Here is a 20,776-nt window from a genome sequence, read left to right on the forward strand (position 1 = left end):
GCAGTTCCCTCCTTTTGCTCCTACCCCACACAATACATATCATCCAGCTGTGATTTCAGCAAAAGCTCACCAAGATTTGAATAAAACTTGCTGTTGTTGTTCGTGGGGCTTTTTTTTCTCCCCAAGAGAGGCAAGGAGCCAAAGTTCCAAGTGAGCAAAATAAAATTAAAAGTAGATCAGTTTTTTCTGTCTCAGTGGCATGTGCTATGGCATATAATGTATGTTCCCTGCTTCACAAAGGAAATGAAAGAATGAACTATATGACTGATGAAATAAAGATATCAAAGTATTACTTGCCCCAGCTGATATGTGCACTTCACATATAATTACTATTTAATATCTTTGTTTCCTACAAACCAGGAAAAAAGCTTACCCTCTCACACAATTCCCTCTTCTAGTAAATAAACTGATGCAGAATATTCTAGATTTGCAGCTTCTACTTTACTTTCTTCTTGAATTTATTCTCTTCTTCACAAAGTAATGTGGTCTACAAAATGAAGCTATTTAAAATCCTAAATGAATAAGTGTTATAAAAATAATAAATTAGTATACAAGACTGACTTGCAGAAAACATATGTTACACTCTGAAATATATTTAGACATGAGTGCATAATTGCCTGTTCCTTTTCTAATGGCCTGAAGCACAGAACTAAATGTGAACTTTTCCCAAACTCTGTGCAGTGATGGAGCACCACCCCCTCCACACTTCCCAGGAGTTCAGGTGCTGCCTGCAGCCTCCACAAACTTCAGCTGAAGGCCACAGCTGAAGAACAGCAGGGAAAAGTTGGGACAGATGGAAAAAAGGGCAGTGAAGGGTTGGGGTGAAGGGCAGCAAGCCTAGGAGCCCACACTGTGAGCACTCCCAGCTCCTTGGGGGCGGCAATGAAGGTCCTGCCACCTCCAACCTCAGCTCAGAAATTAAGGGAGTCCCTGTCCTTGGCTGTCTCAGTGCTGGCACAAGCCCAGGAATGCTCCTGGCCCTGCCCAGCAGCCCCACTGAGCTCAGCTCAGCTGGTCTCCAGCCCAGCCTCACCCCAGGATGGATCCCACCCCTGCTCAGGTGGCAGCAGCCCCCTGGAGGGGCCCCTTGGATAAACCTGGTCCCTTGCTGCTCCTGGTGGCATCCCTGGCCCAGGTTCAACCCCTGACACCCCCAGGGCTGCCAGCAGGGTAATTGTTGGCTGGTACCAGCAGCTGCTGCAGGAGGGGTGAGAGACAAGGCTCTGGGTCGTGTTGGTGGCCCACAGATAATGTGAATATAACTTCAATCACCATGGAGTTAAACAAAAACAAGCAATTGCTCTGAAACACTGAGCCTTCTGCTCATTCCTCAAAAAAGAACAACCTCCAAACCAGAATCATCTTTATTTGGATGTGTTTACAGAATCTGTTGCTTTTTTTCTTTTTTGACAAAAAGTTTCAACAGAAAAAATGTACAAACTACATTCCAGTCCAGCTTCTGTGAAAACAGAGAAGTTTGGAGTTGCACAGTATTTCACATAGGTGTGTTTTAATGTTCATGGAGAAGAGAAGTGGTTATCCTCAACTCTTCAGGAACCTCTCCCTCTGCAAACAGAGCTGTCACCCCTGGAGTCACCAGCAGCAGCCCACGTGCACACCAAAACTGCTGACAGAATTTCTGCTGGCAACTTCTTTCATCAGCACCGCTCCCATGGAGACAGTGAGGCTGCTCTCAGAGACTCACCTCACACAGTGAGGTGGCAAAGTTGGACCTCCATTCATTTTAAGGCACTACACAGAGTCTTCTACCTGCAAACTAAAGCATCTCCAAAAAATTAGTTTTTATCGTCTCCCTAATTGTCCTAAAGACAAGTGACAACATAAAAAGTGTGGTTTGCAAGTGGCCTTACTTCCCACTATGAAAGTATGGACATTTATAACATTTAATAACATTTATAGAGCAGCAAAACAGCAGCAAAATCCAGTGTGTGGTGGCTGGGAGGGCACAGCAGAGGGTCAGACTGGCAAAAGCCTGGTGGGAGCTGACTTCTTGTAACAGGCTCTGTATTTCTGAAAGCTCACAGCAGAATTTTCCCCTCCATGTGCAGACAGGCACTTGGATTTTTCCTTGATGAAATTGGCAATGAAATCAGAAGGAAAACTCATGGTAAAAGTGGGCTATTTTCAGGAAAACCAACGTGAAAACAGAGTCACAGCTCAGCCTCACTTTCTGTGTTGAGACCTAAAGCAGAAAAAGACTGAAAGCCTTGGATGAACTATTTCCTGAGAAATTAAGGCCCATTTTTAATCTTGAGCACTTCATATAGGATTTTGCTTTCTGCATATGTTGTTTTTCTTGATTTTTTTCCCCCTAATCAGCTTTCCTATCTGTCCAAGGTTTTTTGTAGCACTCTAGTGGTTCAGGTGGTACAGCCAGATAAATAACAGAGTTATTATCTTTATAATAAATCTCTTTGTAATAAATGCACCTTGTAGCTTGATTTACAGCAAAATCCTCCTCCTCCTCCTCTCACTTCCATGATGAGACCTACTTAAGTCAGTGAGACTAGTCATGATGATAAGATAATTAAGTTTTTAGTACAACTCTGGTTAGTGAGCAGAATGCAGTTCTGATAAAATGAATCTACCAGCTCCAGTCTGATATTCAAAAGATGTTGTTGATTTGGGTATTGTTCTTAATGTGCTCTGAAAAAAGCACTTTTTTTTTTTACATTAAAGCATTAAATGCCATACAGGACACAATTCAGATCATCTTTTAAATTCATGTATTTCTTTTGGAATGGCAAAGTTGAAGTTCAGCCAGCCTAGCAGTGACACCTGCAAACTGACAGTCAACCCCCCTACATTAAAATGGAAAGATTTGCATGAATGTGTTTTAAAATGACAGGAGACAGGAATTGGAGCTTCTAAGCAAGTTAGACTAAAATTTTAAGAGTGAAATGCCTAAAAATAGGCCCCTGAATGCATAGTTAGGCACCTATATAGAGACTGCTTGATTTTCAGTTGTTCTGATCACCCAGAGCTCCCATTAACTTCAGGAGCAACTGTGGATACTCAGCTGTTCTAGAAATCAAGCCACTTTTATTCAAGGGTCTAAATATGGATGTCTGTGCCCAAGTTTGGGGGGGAAAATAGAAAAAATAAAAAAGAGGTCTGGTTGCCTTTTTTTTTTTTTTGTACAGAAGACATTTGATAAAAGAGAAATAATAGCCAAGTTTCATTCTTCTTTCCCCTTACAATGCCTGAGACTGAATCAACAGAAGAATTAATAGTGCAACACATCTGTGCCAGAAGATTTTGTCTGAGGTGAATGGAAATCTATTCCAAGATCAGTAGCTCTTAATTAGCAATCTGAAACATTCCATACATATTTCATATTCTGAGAATGCAAAGTGTTACCAGGCCACCTAAATCTTTTTCATAGTATTTCAGTGTTGCCATTAATAAGCTTTTCAGGCTGGTCTGAGGAACTTTGCAAGATTAACTTTGCAAATCTGTATGTATTAACTATTTAACTATATCAGAAATGCCACTTTTTTCTGCTTTTGGATCAAGTACAACCAGCAGACTTGAGCATATTTTTTAAATACCATGAACTATGAAGAAGGGAGAATTAGGCCTTTAATTCTATCATATGCACTTGGTTGTCAGAAGACTTCTGAATGCTGTTTGCTTAAAGTCCTCTTTTGTAAAAGTAATCCTGAGTTGGTTTTGTGTTTAAGCCATTGCCAGTTCATGCTGAAGTGGATAAGAGCCAGTCACATGATAGAAAATCTGCAAGAAAAAAAGAAAATTTATGATGGAATTATATATTACTATAAAGCTGCAAGTGTCAAGGAAGTAACAAATTAAAGGCATGCCAGATGAGGATGATAGATATTTGTTTGTGTGTGTGCATAAAATATGATGTAATACCCCTTAATATATTTTTGTTTGTAGAATATGAACTAAGGGTTCTTGCTGCTGTGTTTGGAAAGAAAAAGCAAAAAGCAAAGACTCTTGCTGCTTTTAACTAAGATTTTAAAAAGAGACAGGTAGAAGCCAATGCTTTCTCCTGGCACCTGGTTTTGACTCTTTCAGTATGTTTGTTTTATTGATTATAATGACTGGGACATTTTATCTTCCATGTTTTCAGACAGCATAGAACAGCAAGAGCTTTGGTCATGGCTGGGGCATTTATGCAATCCCTGGCAGATAAAAGATAAAACCCTTAAGGAATCAGAACAAATGGTGCAACACAATCACTGGCTGTGTTCTAACACCCAGCAGTGATGGCAGTGGCAAAGAGAAAGCTCATGCTGCTCTGTCATAACCAGGGACATAATTTTAGGTCAAGAGTGAGGCAGAGGGAGCAAGACAATATTATTATCATTGCAGGAGTGAGCCAGAGGTTTTCAGCAGTCATGAATATTAATCTGACATATCTAAGCTGTTCTTAGAACATTTCTTAAAACATGTCAGTATTTCAATTGCTAGGAAATGTGAGGAAAGGGAAAAGACTGGTGGTTTTGTCGTCCCCCAAAGCCCCTATACCTCATGTTTTCCCAGCAGCAGCAACAGGATAATGACTCTCAGATATTTTTCTTGGTAAAAGGTAATATCACCTCCTCTCCTGGGCTTAATGAACATGAACGTCAGGACCAAAAGCCTTCATGTTTTGGTAGTTCCAATGACACTACACTGTTCCCTGGGGCATCCTTTGGGGCTGCTACCCTGTGCCACTGATGTAGGTCATGGATACATAGGTCAGAATCTTTCTTCCCACTGGGAACTTCTTCCCCAGGAAACAGCCAATACGTAAAAAATTCTCTGTCAGCAGCACCCATCCATTGGATGAGATGTGACTTTCTCCACAGGATGGAAACACACCATGAGGAGTTGTGGCACAGTGACACAAGGGGTCTGTGAGGCTCAGTCACAGCTGGGAGTGAAGAGCAGAACACTGCCATGTGTGGCATTCACACTCTCTGAACTGAGAGAGAGACACAATTCTCTCTCTCCCAGGATTTTTCCTGGGAAGGCAGTGAGAAGCACAGAGAGAAGAAGAGAAAACAATTCTCATCTCTATTCAGTGCTCCTGTTGTTTTGCACATGTAGAACGTGTTATGGAGATCATTTACCCAAAGTGATTTGGTTAATTGGACACAGGTGAAAGTTGTTTTGAGTGACTAGCCAATCACTCAAAGCTGTATCCTGACCGTCTCAGTCACAGGTTTTTCTTTAGTATAGTATAGTTTCTCTTTAGTATGTAATTTAGTATAGTATTAGTGTAATATAGTATAGTTTTAATAAAGCAATTGTTCAGCCTTCTGAATTATGGAGTCAGAGCACATTATTCCCACTATAGGGGGCTCCCAGCATCAATAGCCATGCATTTGAAAAGACTCTATACATGCCCAAACCGAGCCCTTTTTGCCCAAATTTTGTAAAATTTTACACTGCCAACATGGCCTAGACCATGGTCACTGCCCCAACACCAGAGCCCAAGATGTCTGTAAGGACAGCTCCAACTTGAATAAACACTGAGCTGGAAGTGAACCTGTCATTAATAATGAATTAGAGGGATGCTCCATTTCTGCAGAGGCAGTAAGCCAGCACTTTTAGAAAGAATACTTTTGTTCTTCAGGAGTTGTGAAGCTGCCAACAACCAACCTGCTGCTCAATGTCTCCCAGTAAACTACTGGCACCCAGGCGGAAGAGCTCTGGGGTCAGCCACTCCACTCCCAGCTCCTCCTTCACCAGCATGAGCCAGGTAATAGCTTCCTTGGCTGTCCTAATGCCCCCTGCAGGTTTAAATCCAACCTTTAGAGAGAGAGAAGAGAAAAAAAAAGAAAAGTTCAACACACATTTTCATCCATCAGCAACCCTAGAAGAGCAATCAATGTTTGTAGAGTTCCAGTTCTCAAAGTGCCTGTGATGTAACAGCTCTACATGGGAAGCACCTGAGTAAGAGCCTGGAGGGAGATGAAGGACTTCAGGTGGCTCTTCAAAATGCAGTTTATTGTATCCAAGATGTTACAGCAGTCCAGGGTCATGGGTGACAGAGCCTGTGCCTGCAGCTGTCAGCTCCAGCTGCAGGCAGGCCTGAAACCCTCTAATTCTGGTTACAATGGATTATATACTTTGCTGAGCATCAAGAACCAATCTATACCTTTACTTTTACCTATAGCTATGATAACTACAATCATTACCATCTTATTGCTAATACTATCCAATCACATGAGTTTGTATGTTACAGTTTAAGCTTAAAGTTGTTTTTCAGTTTTCTTGCAGTGGAAAATTCTTAGACCTTTTTTCTACTCGCCACATTGACATGTCTTATTTGCCTGTGGAATCTTTCTGCTTGGTAAAGACATCTTTTGTTTGTGGTCAGCTTATCCTTTGCTCTAAATCATCAAATCTCTTTCCAACTTGACTTAACATTTGCTTTCTTAGTTGTCCAGCAAGACTGAGGGAGCAATACTTTTGACCCCTGTGCACTTCCTCAGGAGCTGGGCTTGAGGTCTAAGGGGAGTAGTTTGCCTATAGTACAAGGGATTTAGGCAGGACTGGGATATCTGCATAATCACATAGTGCACATCTCACCATCACCTACTGCCAATCTAATTCCAAACACAGAACAATAAATATACAACAATAACACAACTCCAAAGATGCTGCATGTGGCGTGGCTGACTCGTGGGCAGCAGTGAGAACTGGCTGTGTGTTATAAAAAGCCTGTGCAGCGCAGTTACACATGATTTGGCTGTGCATTCAAACCTATCAGAGGTTTGATTTTCACTAAAATTTTCCAAATGGGAGTTAAATTATGTCTATCTTTATCAAAAATTTAAAGGTCTGTCCCCCACCACAGGCTGGATGTGCTTTCAGTCCCTCTGTGTGGGATGTGGGTCATACCTGAAGGTGAACTGCTATATTTGCAAAGGCACAAACCCCAAGTAAAACTTATCTTTGAGGTAAAGCATGTCTGGAATCCCATGATGGACCTGCTGTGCACTTGGCATACACCCCTAATGCCAGTCCTTTGGTTACGTGCCATTTAAACACAAGACAGAGCTTGTGACACTCAGATATCAAATCCCTCATCAAAAATGCCAAAATGTTGGCCTGTAGAAGCTACCTAAACTCTTGAAAAGCAAGGGGAATCATGAAAAATTCTTCCTGTATAAAAAAAGAGGTAAATCTGAACAACACAGTGATTCTTCCTCTGTTTCCTTCTGCCTTTACGTTCTGCAATAATTATCATTTTGTTTTTGTATTCAAGCTCCCAAAACCTCACTGCACTGAGGATTTCTTTGTGCCTTATGGACATAATAGTGGAATCAGAAAGTATCTTTTTTATATAGTGATTTCAGGACCAACAAACACAGAATAAATCCTTCTCTCATGCCGGAGCATTGTGATAATGGCATATTTCCAATAAGATTAAAAGGAACAAAAGCAGGAAAAGCTTGATAAATCCAAGCCATGAAAACTGTGGTTTTGTGGATGGACAAATAGATGTGTGAGTGTATGCATACATCTGTTAATGTTAGACTTCCAAAAAGAATTTAAAGCCCAGCAACTGGAAAAGCATCTTCTAGATAATAAACAAAACCAGCTGGAATGTGCTCTCCCTCAGGAAGAGAAATTCTAATGAAATTTGAATTTAGACTTCTTCCTAGAAATACGACTACTCTTTGAGATAATCTGTGGCAAAAACAAGTGAAACAGAGTTAATAAGAGAATTAAAACCGTCATTCAGAACTCCTTCCCCTTTCAGCAGATTCTGAAAGCTCTTTTCTTTGCAAAAAAGCTGACAAAGACAAGCCTGTCCTCTCCTCCATTTACCAGCTTTCCAAACAGCACATCTGACTGCCATAAAAACGTAAAAAGGAAGGGGGGGTTGGAATTTAATTCAAGAGCAGTACAAAGTCCAGCTACCACTTTCCTGCTGTTTCACAGTATTTCATTATTTTGCTTAATAAGTTCATCTCCTCAAGAATTTTCTCTTCACCTTACATTATTAAAAGTAATAAGTTTTTCTGGATTGGGGGTTTTCCCAACAGAAAAACCAATTTATGTATGTCCTTCAATAATGACAGGAAAAGATTATTTCCCATTATATTGCACACTTTTCATATCACCACCACAGCTTATCAGTCAATAAATGTTACTCTGCAACTTGTTCCTTTCCTTGAAGAAGTTTAATTTCTGTATTAACCTGCTTTTCCCAGGCAACGCCTTGCTAGAAAGCATCCCTACAGCAGCAAAATTAGTTTGTTAAAGAAACCATTTAGAAATTTCTTGTCACTGATAATATTGTCTTCAGTTAATAAAAGTACATGAAGTCAGTTTACATCTAATTCACTGGCACACACATGCACACGGAGAGAAGCACTTACTCTTAATAACACATTTCATACCTTGAATGCCTCCTTTGAAAGCAAAAGGTGAATTCAACATTTATATCCAATTATGGGGACAAAGCTGGGCTAATGCAGCTTGTGGCACCCAGCACTGGTGCCCAGGGGGGTCTGCCCCAGGGATCTGCCTCACATTGGGGCAGTGATGGTGCTCCCACAAAAACAAGACTATTGGAGCTCTCAAATTATTGTGTGGCAGAGAGAGAGGCAGGAGGGGAAAGGAGGAGTGGGGACTGTTGGGAAGGATGAAAGTTTAACAAGAAAGTCTCACAGATATATATGTTTGGCAGAAAGATTTCTGAATGAAGAGTCTGATGAAGGAATAGAGATGGAAGCAAGTTTTGATACAGAAGAAAAGAATTGCTGAGACAGTTTTACTGGATAACCAAGGAGGCAAAGGGTGTGTTAGTTAGAAGGGGTTTTTATGGCTTAGAGCAAAGGATAAACCCGCCTCAAACAAGAAGATGTTTTTACCAAGCAGAAAGATGGCACAGGCAAACAAGTCAGCAGATGCTGCAAGTAGAAGAAAGGTCTCAGAGTTTTCCACTGCAAGAAAACTGAAAAACAATTTTAAGCTTAAACTGTAATGTCCTAACTTTTAGTGACTGGAGAATAGTAACATGAATATGGTAATTATAGTAGTTGTGATAGGCTATAGATTAAAGTTAAGGTATAGGTTGGTCCTACTGTATTAAGATGCTCAGCAAAGAAAAGTATATAATGCATTGTAACCTAAACTAAGGGTCTCCAGGCCTGCCTGCAGCTGGAGCTGACAGCTGTAGGCACAGGCTCTGTCACCCACAATCCTGGACTGCTGTAACGCCTTAGATACAATAAACTGCATTTTGGATACAATAAACTGATTTTGGAGAGCCCCTGGAGCCCCACATCCCTCATTTCAGGTCTTACAGAGACAGCCCAGGGATCCATGCTGGCCTCATCTAGATGGCTGCAGAGAGTGGATGGACACACCTCCAACCTGGTGTCACACATTCCTCAGGCCCTGACAGCCCCTGAAGCCTTCTCAGCCCCCCTCCCACTGCTCATCCCATGTGCTGACACTGACACCACCTGCAGAAGGGACAGAAGGAGAAGCTGGAGAGGAGGGAAGGGTGGCCAGAAATGGGGGGAGGCTCTTAGCTGAAGATATGGTTTCTACCTTGGTGCTGAAGGTGAGGGACAAAGCCCACTGCTGAACACCAGCACCAGATCCAGCTGGCAGCCCCCACCTGCCCATGGGAAAAGGAAGGGAGAGGTGGCTTAAACCCTCCTGGGAATCTCCTCCTTTCTCAGTGTTGCAGCAAAAGGATGAATGCACAGACAGTTCATCACTGGCTTTGATGTACATTCCCCTTTTCTCCACTGACCTCACCTGACGGTGACCTGATCAATAAATATAATGTTCTTTCAACCCCTGTTTCCCCTGTCCTTCCTTCCATCCCAGGCAATGGGATACAGCTGGATCTGCCTCCCTGTCCCCTTGGAAAGCCTCTCTGGCAAGGGAGGAAAGAGCAGAATGTATCCTTTGGGTTGCCAGGACAAAGTCAGAAAACACAGTTCTGTACATTGGACAGACTCGATGGCTCTACATTTGTATAGCCTGCTGATGTTTTTGGGAGCATGTCAGGCACTATCAGCCCTGTTAGTAATGGACATGACTACTTAAATGGTGAAAAAAAAATTCAAATCCAGATGCAGCAGGGACGGCTTTGATTGCATGAGATTTTATGGAATGAAGTCACAGCTCTTCAAGGGAGGAAACACAAAAGTAAAAAAGAAAATACAAATATTAGCAAATCAATCCTATTACACTCTTATTTCTTTGGTTAATTTTTACAGAGGAAATGAGAATTACCTTGTAGCCAGTTTTCCAGTAGTACTCCTTAATGGCTCGCATCATGACTATGCCAACGGGAAAGGTGGCGTTTTCCACCTCCTTTCCTGTAGATGTCTTTATAAAATCAGAACCTGAAAGGAAATAAAATGTTTTATAACAGTTTTAGAACAAGTTTTGAACATACAAGTTCACAGCCTCAAAGATGCCCTCCTGCTTCACAGCAATTCTGAAGCATTCCTTTACACGTATGTCCCTGTGGTGTATATAAATCAACACTTCAGTATTTCCACAAGGATCTTTGAGAATAGAAATTATTTGCATCAGGTTTTTTCATTTAACTTTGCATCTACTTGGTCTCAGGTCTGACAGTCTGCTATTGTATCTCCTGCAGCTGTTTTTAAGAGAAGGGAAAGATATCTCATATGTGTTTACTAAACCAGCTGAGTAACACTGTAAACCAAGGGAAAACTCCCCTTTTATGCATTTAGCAATTGTAACATTGCAAGTTACTATACTTAAATCCACAGTCTTATTTAATGCAGCAACAAGGTCAAAACATCTATGTTCTTTAAAGAACAAGAGTTAGCCTTGGCTTATTTTTTTTTCCTGTTTTCTTACTAGTGAATAATATTCTCTACTGCCTGTCTTAATACTTGTGTAACATTCTTGTGTATTCTTGCTGTTTTGCCTTGGCTTGAAAGAAATCCTGAAGCACAGTGTAACAAAAAGCTAAGAAACTAACAAGAAATAATGTGCCTTGCAGGGCATAATCTAGCATTGACAGAACACAATGACAAAACTTCTTTAATTTCATTAGGACGCACTTCACCCCTAGGAACCTACTTCTTAGAAAAGGTGTACTGTGGGATCATTAATTATCAAAAGTAATTGGGAGAAGAAGAGGGATAATTCAAACATCATGTAGTAGTGCATCATCCACTTAAGTCAATTGGAACTGCATCTGCTTCCACTTCAAATTTGGCTTGGGGTCCGTTTTGTCTCTTATGTGAATGATGATGCCTCTACAACATCCCCTGGAGGAGGGAAGGGAAGTTTCAGCACTGGCTCCAAGCAAGGAGTTGCCTTGACTACGTGGTGTGAGCTGCAGCACACTGCAGAGAGAGCCTCCCCGATGGCACAGCTGATGGGCACACAGCTGGGGCTCAGCCTGAGGGCAAGGCAGCACAAAGCCAGGCGAGTTCCTCTGGCTTTAAACACAACCAAATGGCACCACCAACTCTGGGGTTTCTGAGACCACACAGTTTTCCCTGTAGGCTTCCTGAGCAGGCACCACGTCAGCCCAGCGGTGGTTCAATTGCACCCTCCTGTGACAGCTCCCATTCTGGAGAGAAACAGCAATTTGCAAGAAAGGTCCTAACTCCACAGAACGTGCAATGTGCAAAAGAGGCAATTAATAGTTGATAGGGCTTTGCAGAGAATGGAGCACACAGGAGAGACAATTGACTTGCACATTTCAGAGCTGCTCCCTTCCAGAGAGACACCACGGACATCTGATAGTCACATTAAAACAAGGAGCAGTGCAAGTGTAACTTCAACATCACCAAATTATATTTTTAATTTCCCTTTCGAAATGTGGCACTTAAAGTCCTTCAGTGCAATACTTCTCATTTTTTCTGCTATAAGGTAAGTCAAAGCTTTTATAAGTCTTATAATTACAAGTCTCTATGGTACAGTTTCATTAAAAACTTTCATTAAACAACAGCTGCCCTTGTATATGGTCCTCTAATCAATTTGGTCAAACAGAATGACTTCTAATCAGCTGTTGATAAAAATAGAAGATGAAATTTTAATTCTAATAGATTAACCACAAACTCAAGATAGTCTTCAAAATCCATCTAGTTCTATTCTCCAGTGGATTTAACGACTATTCAGCAACTCATTACTAAATAGAACAAGATGAACATTTTCCAGTTCATTAAAGAAATGTACTATGTATTTTTGCATTGTCCTCATGATTCGTTACAGGGAGTCTTAATTACAAGATAATGGATAATGGTTATTAAATGCAGACTCCAGTAATGAAGCTCTATTCATTTGCGAGCCTCAGAGACTGCAAAGAGGGGAAAATAAAATTACTAGCTTCAAAAGATTAACGGATCAAATTATTATTCAATTTTGAAAATCTCATTCAGACTTCATAGAAACAAGAAGAGATTAAAAACTAGTATTAGTACAAAAGTTGTGCATTTATATATTTATTTTTAAATAATATCTTAAGGCTATTATGAGAATAATCAGCTTTAGATGTGATTATTAGACAAACATACAGCCAATTAAGTAGCATCCTCTAACAATGAAAACAATACATTTTTATTTGCTGAACAAATTCTTTTCATGGCACAAGAGCTTGCTAGCAGGACTGCAGGCAGCCTCTTGCAAAAGACAGAGGACACACACTAGCACAGAGAGCCACAATGGAAGGTGCTGTTAATGTTTGGATTTCAGCAATGAAAAGGGGCATTTAAAAATCAAGTGCTGACATAAAAGGCACCTCATTAAGCAAACTTTGTGATAATATGAGAGTTTCACCCAGTCTATTTCTTATTCAAGTTTCCAAAATCAAGTTTAAGGAATTAAGTTTAGAAGGAGTTTCACCAGGAAATTTAGGTGATGATTTAGAAGCCTGAGTTTTATCACCCATCTTCTCATCTTCCTATGAATAGATACACTCAAAAAAATCAAGGCTAAGGCTAAAATACACACTGCATGCTTTCCCCTTCCTTAGAGTAGATTACATGATTCAATGAAGCATTAAATCCAAGATTTCACAAAATCAGTAATTCCGGGTGGATTTCTAGGCCTGGTGAGCCTGGAAAAGACCACACTTTCTACTTTTATTTTCCAGTGTGAAGCCACAAGAGTACATTTCCTTTCAAGGCTCCAAGTCAGGTGAGACTCACTGAACCAGGGAGATGGGATGGGCTCAGCTCAGAACATGGTGCAGCAACACCAAGGTTGTGGGTTCAACACAAGCAGTCCATTCACTTCAGAGAAAATCCATTATATTTTTTCTGTTCTAGATACACAGCCCCGTTTATGAATGCTCTGGTCTCCCAAAAGGTCAGCAGAGCTTCCAGAACTGGCTTGCCCTGTGGCTATCCTGTACATCTACAGAGATTTCCAGCCCACTGGAGCAGAGCATGAGAAGTGGAGAATCTTATTCAGATGACAGCATCCAGGAAACACACTCTGATTCCATAATTAAGCAATAAGGAATAATAAGCAGTATAGCAATTCTGGAGTAATCACAACCTTTTGGTTGTGAAGTGTTTCAAATGCCCTTGGGGAATGATTATCTCCTGATACCTACAGACTCTGTGTTGCTGCCTTAGTCTTAATAAAGAACAAAGATGTGGCTGGCAGTTTGAAACAATAGTTTAGAGAGAGATGCTTGCAGAGGGACAATTATGCTGTGCTACTCTGTAAGTATTTGCAATGAGCACAAATACATCTTCATTGCTGCAACTGAGTTGTAACAATATGCAGTGGCACAGGGAGAACACAAATCCTTCCAGGACTTCCAGGACTGGTGGCAAAAAGTGGCATTCTGCTCAGAGAACCTGCAAACCCACCTGCTGTTTTTGCTGACAAGGCAGCAGTGACAAAATAGTACCCTATCAGATGAGCATGAAGTCCCATTAGCAAGTCATCTTTCTATTTTATGAGCACCCAAACTAAGGGTCTCCAGATTCACACACAAATTAGCCTTACTAGGGGTGACCAGGTTAACAACCCTCTGAAAATAAGAGGCAGGGCAAGATATAAAAGGCTAATATAGCAGCTTATTCTTGTCAGTTGAGTCATCCTTAATTGTCCCACTTACATGTCTTCATCCTGCTCCAGCAGAGAGATAAAATACATTCCCCCTTAGCTTAACTTTGCCATGCAGGAGAAGAGAATACAAAGCTGTGACAACTCACTCTAGCAGCAGCTCAGCAGGTAGCTTTAGCTCCATGACACGAGGCTACACTGCCAGACCACTTGGTTGGGTGCCAATGCATCTTTTCACATGGCTGTGCCTCAGCTGCCATTGAAAAATGCTGGTTTATAACTTGGTCTGTTGAGAACTGCCCGTTTTTTGCAACTCTTTTTGAAAAAGTGCCTGCACAGAGGGGAAAAAAACTAAAAATCCCATCATAGGGGTCCATGTTTAGTGTCTGTTTACAAGGAGGACAACCTTCTGAAAACCCATCCTACCATCCAAGCTTGGTTTCTAAGACTCAGAATGGATGCTCCCTTTCTTGAACAGCACCTCCAGTAACAGGGGCTCTGCAGGCCAAACGATGCCCTCAGGAACACTTACACATGCACACAAAGGGACAAATTATCAAGTCCATACTTGTGCAAAATTCCCTGCAGATGAGGTCTGAAAGAATTCAGCCTTGCTGAATTATGCATGGCTTGCTAATGCACTGTTGCAGCCTCTACCACAGGTCTCCACAGAATACTATTATTAATTAGTATTAGTTTCTTGTGTGTTCATTTAAAATGTTTCTTTAGAAGGTTCAGCAGGAAGAGCCATGGCACCTTCTGTTGCTCAGCTGCACAGCATAGGCACTTGCTATTTTTAGAGCATTCCTTCCAATCCAATCCAATCCAATCCCTGTGTGGCATGGAGCAAGAGATAAATAATTGACATGTGCTACAGGTACAGAGGACAGCTGGAATCCCTGTCACTGGTGGCTCCTGGCTTGGAGCCACACTGAATCCCAGAAGGGAACATGCTCCCAGTCACTTCCCTGCATTGCCATGCAGCAGCAGGGCTGGGATATGCCAGGGTGCAGGAGTTCAGGCAATTGTGTGCTGCTGGAACAGCCATTCCTCTTCCTCTCCAAAGAGGAAGCAGCAGGAGTGACTTGTTATGGGACAACAAGGAAGTTTAAGGAATTCCTGCATTCTTATCTGCTTGTTAAATCTCATGCTTTACCAGGATTCCATTTTCCTTCGTTAAAAGGGTGTGCCACATACTGCACTCAGTATATGACCTACATTGACCTTATTTCTTTTTGCAGATGGCACTACTGGAACTGCTGAAGCAGTTTGCCTAATGACACATGACAAGCCAAAGGCAGAAAGAAGAACTAAATCAAGGAATCCCAACAACTAATCCTAACCTTACTATCACTGGGAAAAACCAGATCTTTCTCTCAGCTTAACCACTTGCAGTGCTGATTTCCCCTACAAGCCATTCTGTGGGCTATTTTTTGCCACTCAAAATACAAGAGACATCAGTGGAAAACTCCCTCTCTAGCACAGTGCACCCAGGGCAGGAGGCAGTGCTGGTGGCACAGCTCTGGCCCCAAATTCCCAAATCCATCCACTCCTCCAGCAGTTACTGAAGAAGAAACATAAAGCTTGGCCTCTCCTTTCAGACTGAGTGCCAGCACTCTAAGCACTGAGCCACGTGCTCTGGCTAGGATGGGTGAAAAACCAAAATACTGTGGAAGAAACTTGATTTTAAAATCTCCCCCTTTAGGCTTCCTTTACCAACACTGAAATTCATTGCATCATTTCCTTGTTCACACTTAAATTAACCTAAACAATGATAAACTAGCTGAAACTGTGATATAATTAAAACAGCACTGGTCTAGGTCAGGCTTTTTCCCTCTTGGCATTCTTGGTTTTGGATCAATACATCTCAGCCTCTCAAAATGTTGTCCTGCACATGACATATTACAGACTGAGGCTAAACCCCTGATATATCTACCAGTAAGCACTGCAATTTGGAAGAAAATAATAAATATGCATGATGGCTTAGAATCACAGCACTACGTGGCATATTGCATTCCATGCTTTAGCAACCACATTTAGCTTTGTGCTTTTTAACGTTGATAACAACTTTGAAACAAATATGTTAACATTAAAGCTCAGGTACATTTACGTATGGTCTATTAGCTTGTAACAAAATTACTCAAATTGAAGAAATAGCTGTTTAAAATCAATTTGGAAATACTCCACACTGAATACAGCAAGTAGAAAATCAGTCTACTTTATCAAGAAGGTGCTATGAATGTTAAAGATTTAAAAAAATCCACCATCCATAATGCAGCCAAAATCATGACACTTCAATGTCATTTTGAGTGTTTTTCAACACTTGATGTTAAAAGCAGTTTAAGATTCTGTTCCTACGCTAACCCAGAGAAAGGCAGGATTGATTTTTGAGATTTAAAAGTCCATGTCTTAATGCTGCAGTCAGAATCCATCCAGCATGCAGCCTCTTTGTCATGCAGAGGACAAACAGCAGCACCAGCCCCTCTTCCCCGTGTCCCCTACAACCAAAGGCAGCTGGCACAGATGAAAGCTCCAGTACCAGGGGGATTTCGAGGATCAAAGGTCTTTTCCTTGAGCAATTGGAAGGGTCAATGTTTTGGCTTCTGGCTTTGCCTGAAAACCAAAAAAATATAAGGAGCCAGATCTCACCAGACTCATCTGCGATCTGTTTGTTTCCACCTGCCTTTTACAAATCAGGCAGAACAGATTTCTTGAGGGCTTGCACAGAGGGATAAATATTCCACTTTGGTGATCACTTGATTATCAGGAAAATGTGAGGCACTTTTAGCTTATTTTTTATGACACTTGAACACCTTCAACACCAACAAGTTTTAAACACGTAGATTTTATAATGGACTTACTGGATTCTCCTAGTGCAACAAATATCCAAAGGACCTTAAATCACCCTGGATGGCCTTACCTATACATGTAAGGCTTCACAATGCTTGTTTTTAAAGGGCATCAATCTTACTTAAAGCTGCCACTTTCCAAGAAATTTTGCTCCTCAAAGTGTTACCTTTTTCCTTCTCCACCTTGATAATTTGGCATGCAACAAAACTGCAAAAGCCCACATGTGCAGGCTGCAGTGTAGATGAGAACTTCCAGATGCTTTCACTACTGTCAGTAGGGTTGTTCTGCAATGCTTCCATCTCTTCAGGCTGCCTGAATACCAAAAACCTGCCAGCTCCCTTCAATGAAAAGAACAACCAAAACCCCTGACTGTGCAGCCACACTCCAAGCAGGAGGCACCTCTCTGCTGGTGTCCAGAGAAAGACACTCCTGGTTTTTTAAGAAATCCTTTTTCCCTCCCATTGCATTATTAACAATGCTTACATGGCAAAACTAACAATTTTATTTCAAAGGGATGCTTTATGAAGGTGTGTTGCTGATAAATTCAGTCAGACTTTTCTGGCATAAGCTCATACTGAACACTACTTGAATGAAGGAAATAAAAAAGACCAGTAAGCACCATCACAAAAAAGGGAGCAACTCTTAAAAAGGTATTTAATGTGCCAGGGGATGGTTTTTTCACCTCCCTTTATCAACAGCCTGTGTGCTGATCTTACCACAGACTGCAATTATGGTGAGTATCTCAAACCAAAAGCATCAACAACCTGATTAAACAACTGCATGGGTGTTGGTTATTAAAAAAAAAAAATATTGAAACCGATAGAGAAATGCTGATTTCACCTGTCCACTGGGCAAACAAAGATGATATTCCAGTCTTCAAGTCTACATTTTATATATAGGTTTTACATTTTTAAAAACTTACACTAAATACATATGATCATTTTGAACTTTGGCATTCCAGTCTTTTTACTGAAATACTGTGAATCAAAGAAATTGAATATCAAACTCTCTTTGTGCTAGATGTATATACATCCTCATAGGTATTTAGTGGCAAATTATTAAGTGTCACTATTCATTGAGACAGCACATTTTAGATCTTTCTTACAGGGAAAAAAATTAAAATAAAGCAAACCTATCTGTGTAAAATTTGCAGCAACATTTCAGAGCCTCACTCTGGTATCAATGTGTCCTGGATTGTAAGATAAGTGTGTATTCTATTTGCCATCTGTTAGAGGTAGGGAAGTTATCTTCTATTCACTGGGCAGTTTTTTCTTTATCTCTTCCATAACCAATCCTCCCTCCAGGAAATCTCTTCCGTTCATGGGCCATTAATTATTAATTATCTTCTGTCCATGGCCAGTGAATGTCCCTGCATGGCTGATCAAATTCCATCATCCCATGGGGAGATGCTCTGCCCAGGGGAGGAACCAACCATTCCTACCTGGATACAATCTGAGGTTTGGGACACCACAGCAGCCTTTGCCCAGTGCATTGCCAGAGGAGCAGCTTTCTGCTGCCCTGCATTGCCAGAGGGAGCCCAGGCCCATCTCCAGCAGCCCTGGAGCTGCAGAGGAAAACTCCCCCCTTGTGCAGGATCCCTGCTCCAGCAGAACCACAGCTGGCACTGCAGGAGGGCTGAGCCCCCATGGGATGGGGCTGTGCCACCACCCTCACCCACAAGGGGTGAGCTCCTATTCTGACTCTGGCAGTAGTTTTTTTTTGTTTGTACTATTGCATTGGTATTTTTAGTTTACCTAGTAAAGAACTCTTATTCCTATTCCCATATTTTGCCTGAGAGCCTTTTAATTTCAAAATTATAATAATTCAGAGGAAGGGGGATTCTCATTTTCCATTTCAGGGGAGATTCCTGCCTTCAAACACCTGTCTTTTCAGACCAAGACACAATGACTTCACTCAGATGTTCAGAAACAGAGGTGGTCAAGCAGAACATCCCCTGTGCTGTGCTGAGTTGTCACGTGCCAAACTGCAGAGACAGGGACGGCATCAGCATTGCGACCACCCCGCCTGCACCTTTCCTTCTGGCATAAACAGCAAGAAAAGCCAGGAGGAATTCTGTGTTCAGCATTTCCCAACATCAAATCACACACAAAGGTGTCTGATAAGTATTTACATTGGAAGATGCTGTTCTGGGGTGAAGTACAGCGGTGTTACATATCCCTTATCTACGAACTAAGCACTGTATTCACTTCCATGAGGGCTTTAAGGCCCCCAGACATTAGCCCAAAGCAAAACCACATTGTCTCCATTTAATTACCTATCTTTTCATACTGACTGTGATCCAAATGACTGAGTTAAACAAAATGGTTGCTAGTAACAGGAGACCATTGATAACCAGCAAGCTGAGGTGGGTGTACGTGCACAGAGTTCAAAAGAAAATGATGCTGCTGCTTGCTGTTTACTTCTCCAGCATGAATTTATAAAGTGAATTAGCAAGAATTAAAAGGATTAAAGTCCCAGGAACCGATGAAGTCAAAGAGAAATAGAAAATGGATTCACTCCTAAAAAGATAAAATTATTTAACAACTTATTAAAACAGTTCATCACTGTAATTAAAATCCAAGTGCTTAGAAAAAAGTGCCAAAAGAAAGGTAATTATTTATGAGGAGACTTTAAAAAGCCATTCACAGTGAATTTGGGAGAGAATCAGCCTGAAAGAGTTGGTAGTAAAAGGAAATTGTTTGTTTATTCATAAAACTTATTTTGGTCTAGCCTACCACTAAGAATCCCTAACATCTGCTCAATGGCAGCTGTAAGTAACATTAGGAACACTCAGCCAATTTATATCTTTCCTTTTTATTAAAAAGTAAACAGGTCTTTTTAAATTATTCACTAGTAAATTAACATAAAAATCAGTGCTCTATCTAACCACATTTTGTGGAAAGGCATCTACAAGCTTTGCCCGATCGTGATGATCTCAATCTTTCTACATTTCACTGACTACTTTACTCTTTATGTGGTGTCCCACCTAATTTAGCAAATGAAAACCTAGAAAACTTACAAGCCATACAGGAGTCACTGCCATGAGTAGTACAAAATGCATCACTGATACCTCAAATTAGTTGCCTCCTTCTGACTTTAACTGATTCTGTTCTTATCTTTCCTTTGAACAAAAGTCCCCCTCAAATAATCTCAGATCTCTCCTGCTTCTTTCATGAACAAGGCATTCATTAAACAGCAACAAAATACAGTGGTGTTACTGATTAATAATTATTTGTTCTTATCTGCAGCACTTTTATACTTAGATGACAAAGTGCTCTGCATGTTCCCATGTTTCACTCCAAAACTGAGTTCTTAAGACACTAAAAAAGGCACAGGAACACTCTAAACCTAAAAGCTTCTCTTTACCTCTCACTAACTTTTTTTTACTCAATCTCTTCAACATTTTAGAAGAAAAATATATTAATTTCTTCTTGAGTTTCTCTCCCAGCTTCAGTTCTTTATAATAGAAGCAAGTGCCTGCAAATTAACTCACCAAGACATTGTTGAAGGGCATAGAAGCAGCTCTGCTTATTTTACTAGGATCTTTTTGTTTTACTTCTAGGGAAAAAACAAGCATTTCTGCAGTGCTCTCTGGAGACACTGAGTTTAAAGCTGAGCTGTAATTCTAACCCAGGCACTGGAAATGGCATCATTACAATAGCACAGGGTCCACCCAGCTGAAGTTCCTGGAGGATTCTGCCTTGAAGCTGCAACTGGAGAGCTGCTGAGAAGCTGAATGTGCTGAGATCCAGAGCAGCTGCAAACACAGTGCCTGATTACAACATAAACCTAGTTTATGATTACAACATAAACTCTAGTTAGCTACCAACAGCATGGCCATGGTGTCAGGGTAGCAGAGAACCAGCTGAGAAATGCCACCCCTCCTCTCCCTGGGGACTAGGATTGCCAA

General features: G+C 41.1%; 1 protein-coding gene across 1 annotated transcript in view; it reads right to left on the minus strand.

Moving 5' to 3' along the window:
- Window positions 1-1,346: 1,346 nt before the first annotated feature.
- The window catches only part of DERA (deoxyribose-phosphate aldolase), a 49,611-nt gene continuing 30,181 nt past the window's right edge, over window positions 1,347-20,776 (minus strand). The window contains exons 7-9 of the mRNA XM_071422113.1: window positions 10,243-10,355; window positions 5,635-5,784; window positions 1,347-3,756 (exon numbers count right to left, since the gene is read on the minus strand). Of these exons, the coding sequence (XP_071278214.1) occupies window positions 3,700-3,756; window positions 5,635-5,784; window positions 10,243-10,355 (320 nt within the window). The 3' untranslated portion in view covers window positions 1,347-3,699. The remainder of the gene's footprint in view (window positions 3,757-5,634; window positions 5,785-10,242; window positions 10,356-20,776) is intronic.

This window comes from Agelaius tricolor, unplaced genomic scaffold (assembly GCF_023055355.1).
Source record: "Agelaius tricolor isolate 1412-34295 unplaced genomic scaffold, bAgeTri1.0.p SCAF_3, whole genome shotgun sequence".
NCBI lineage: Eukaryota > Metazoa > Chordata > Aves > Passeriformes > Icteridae > Agelaius > Agelaius tricolor.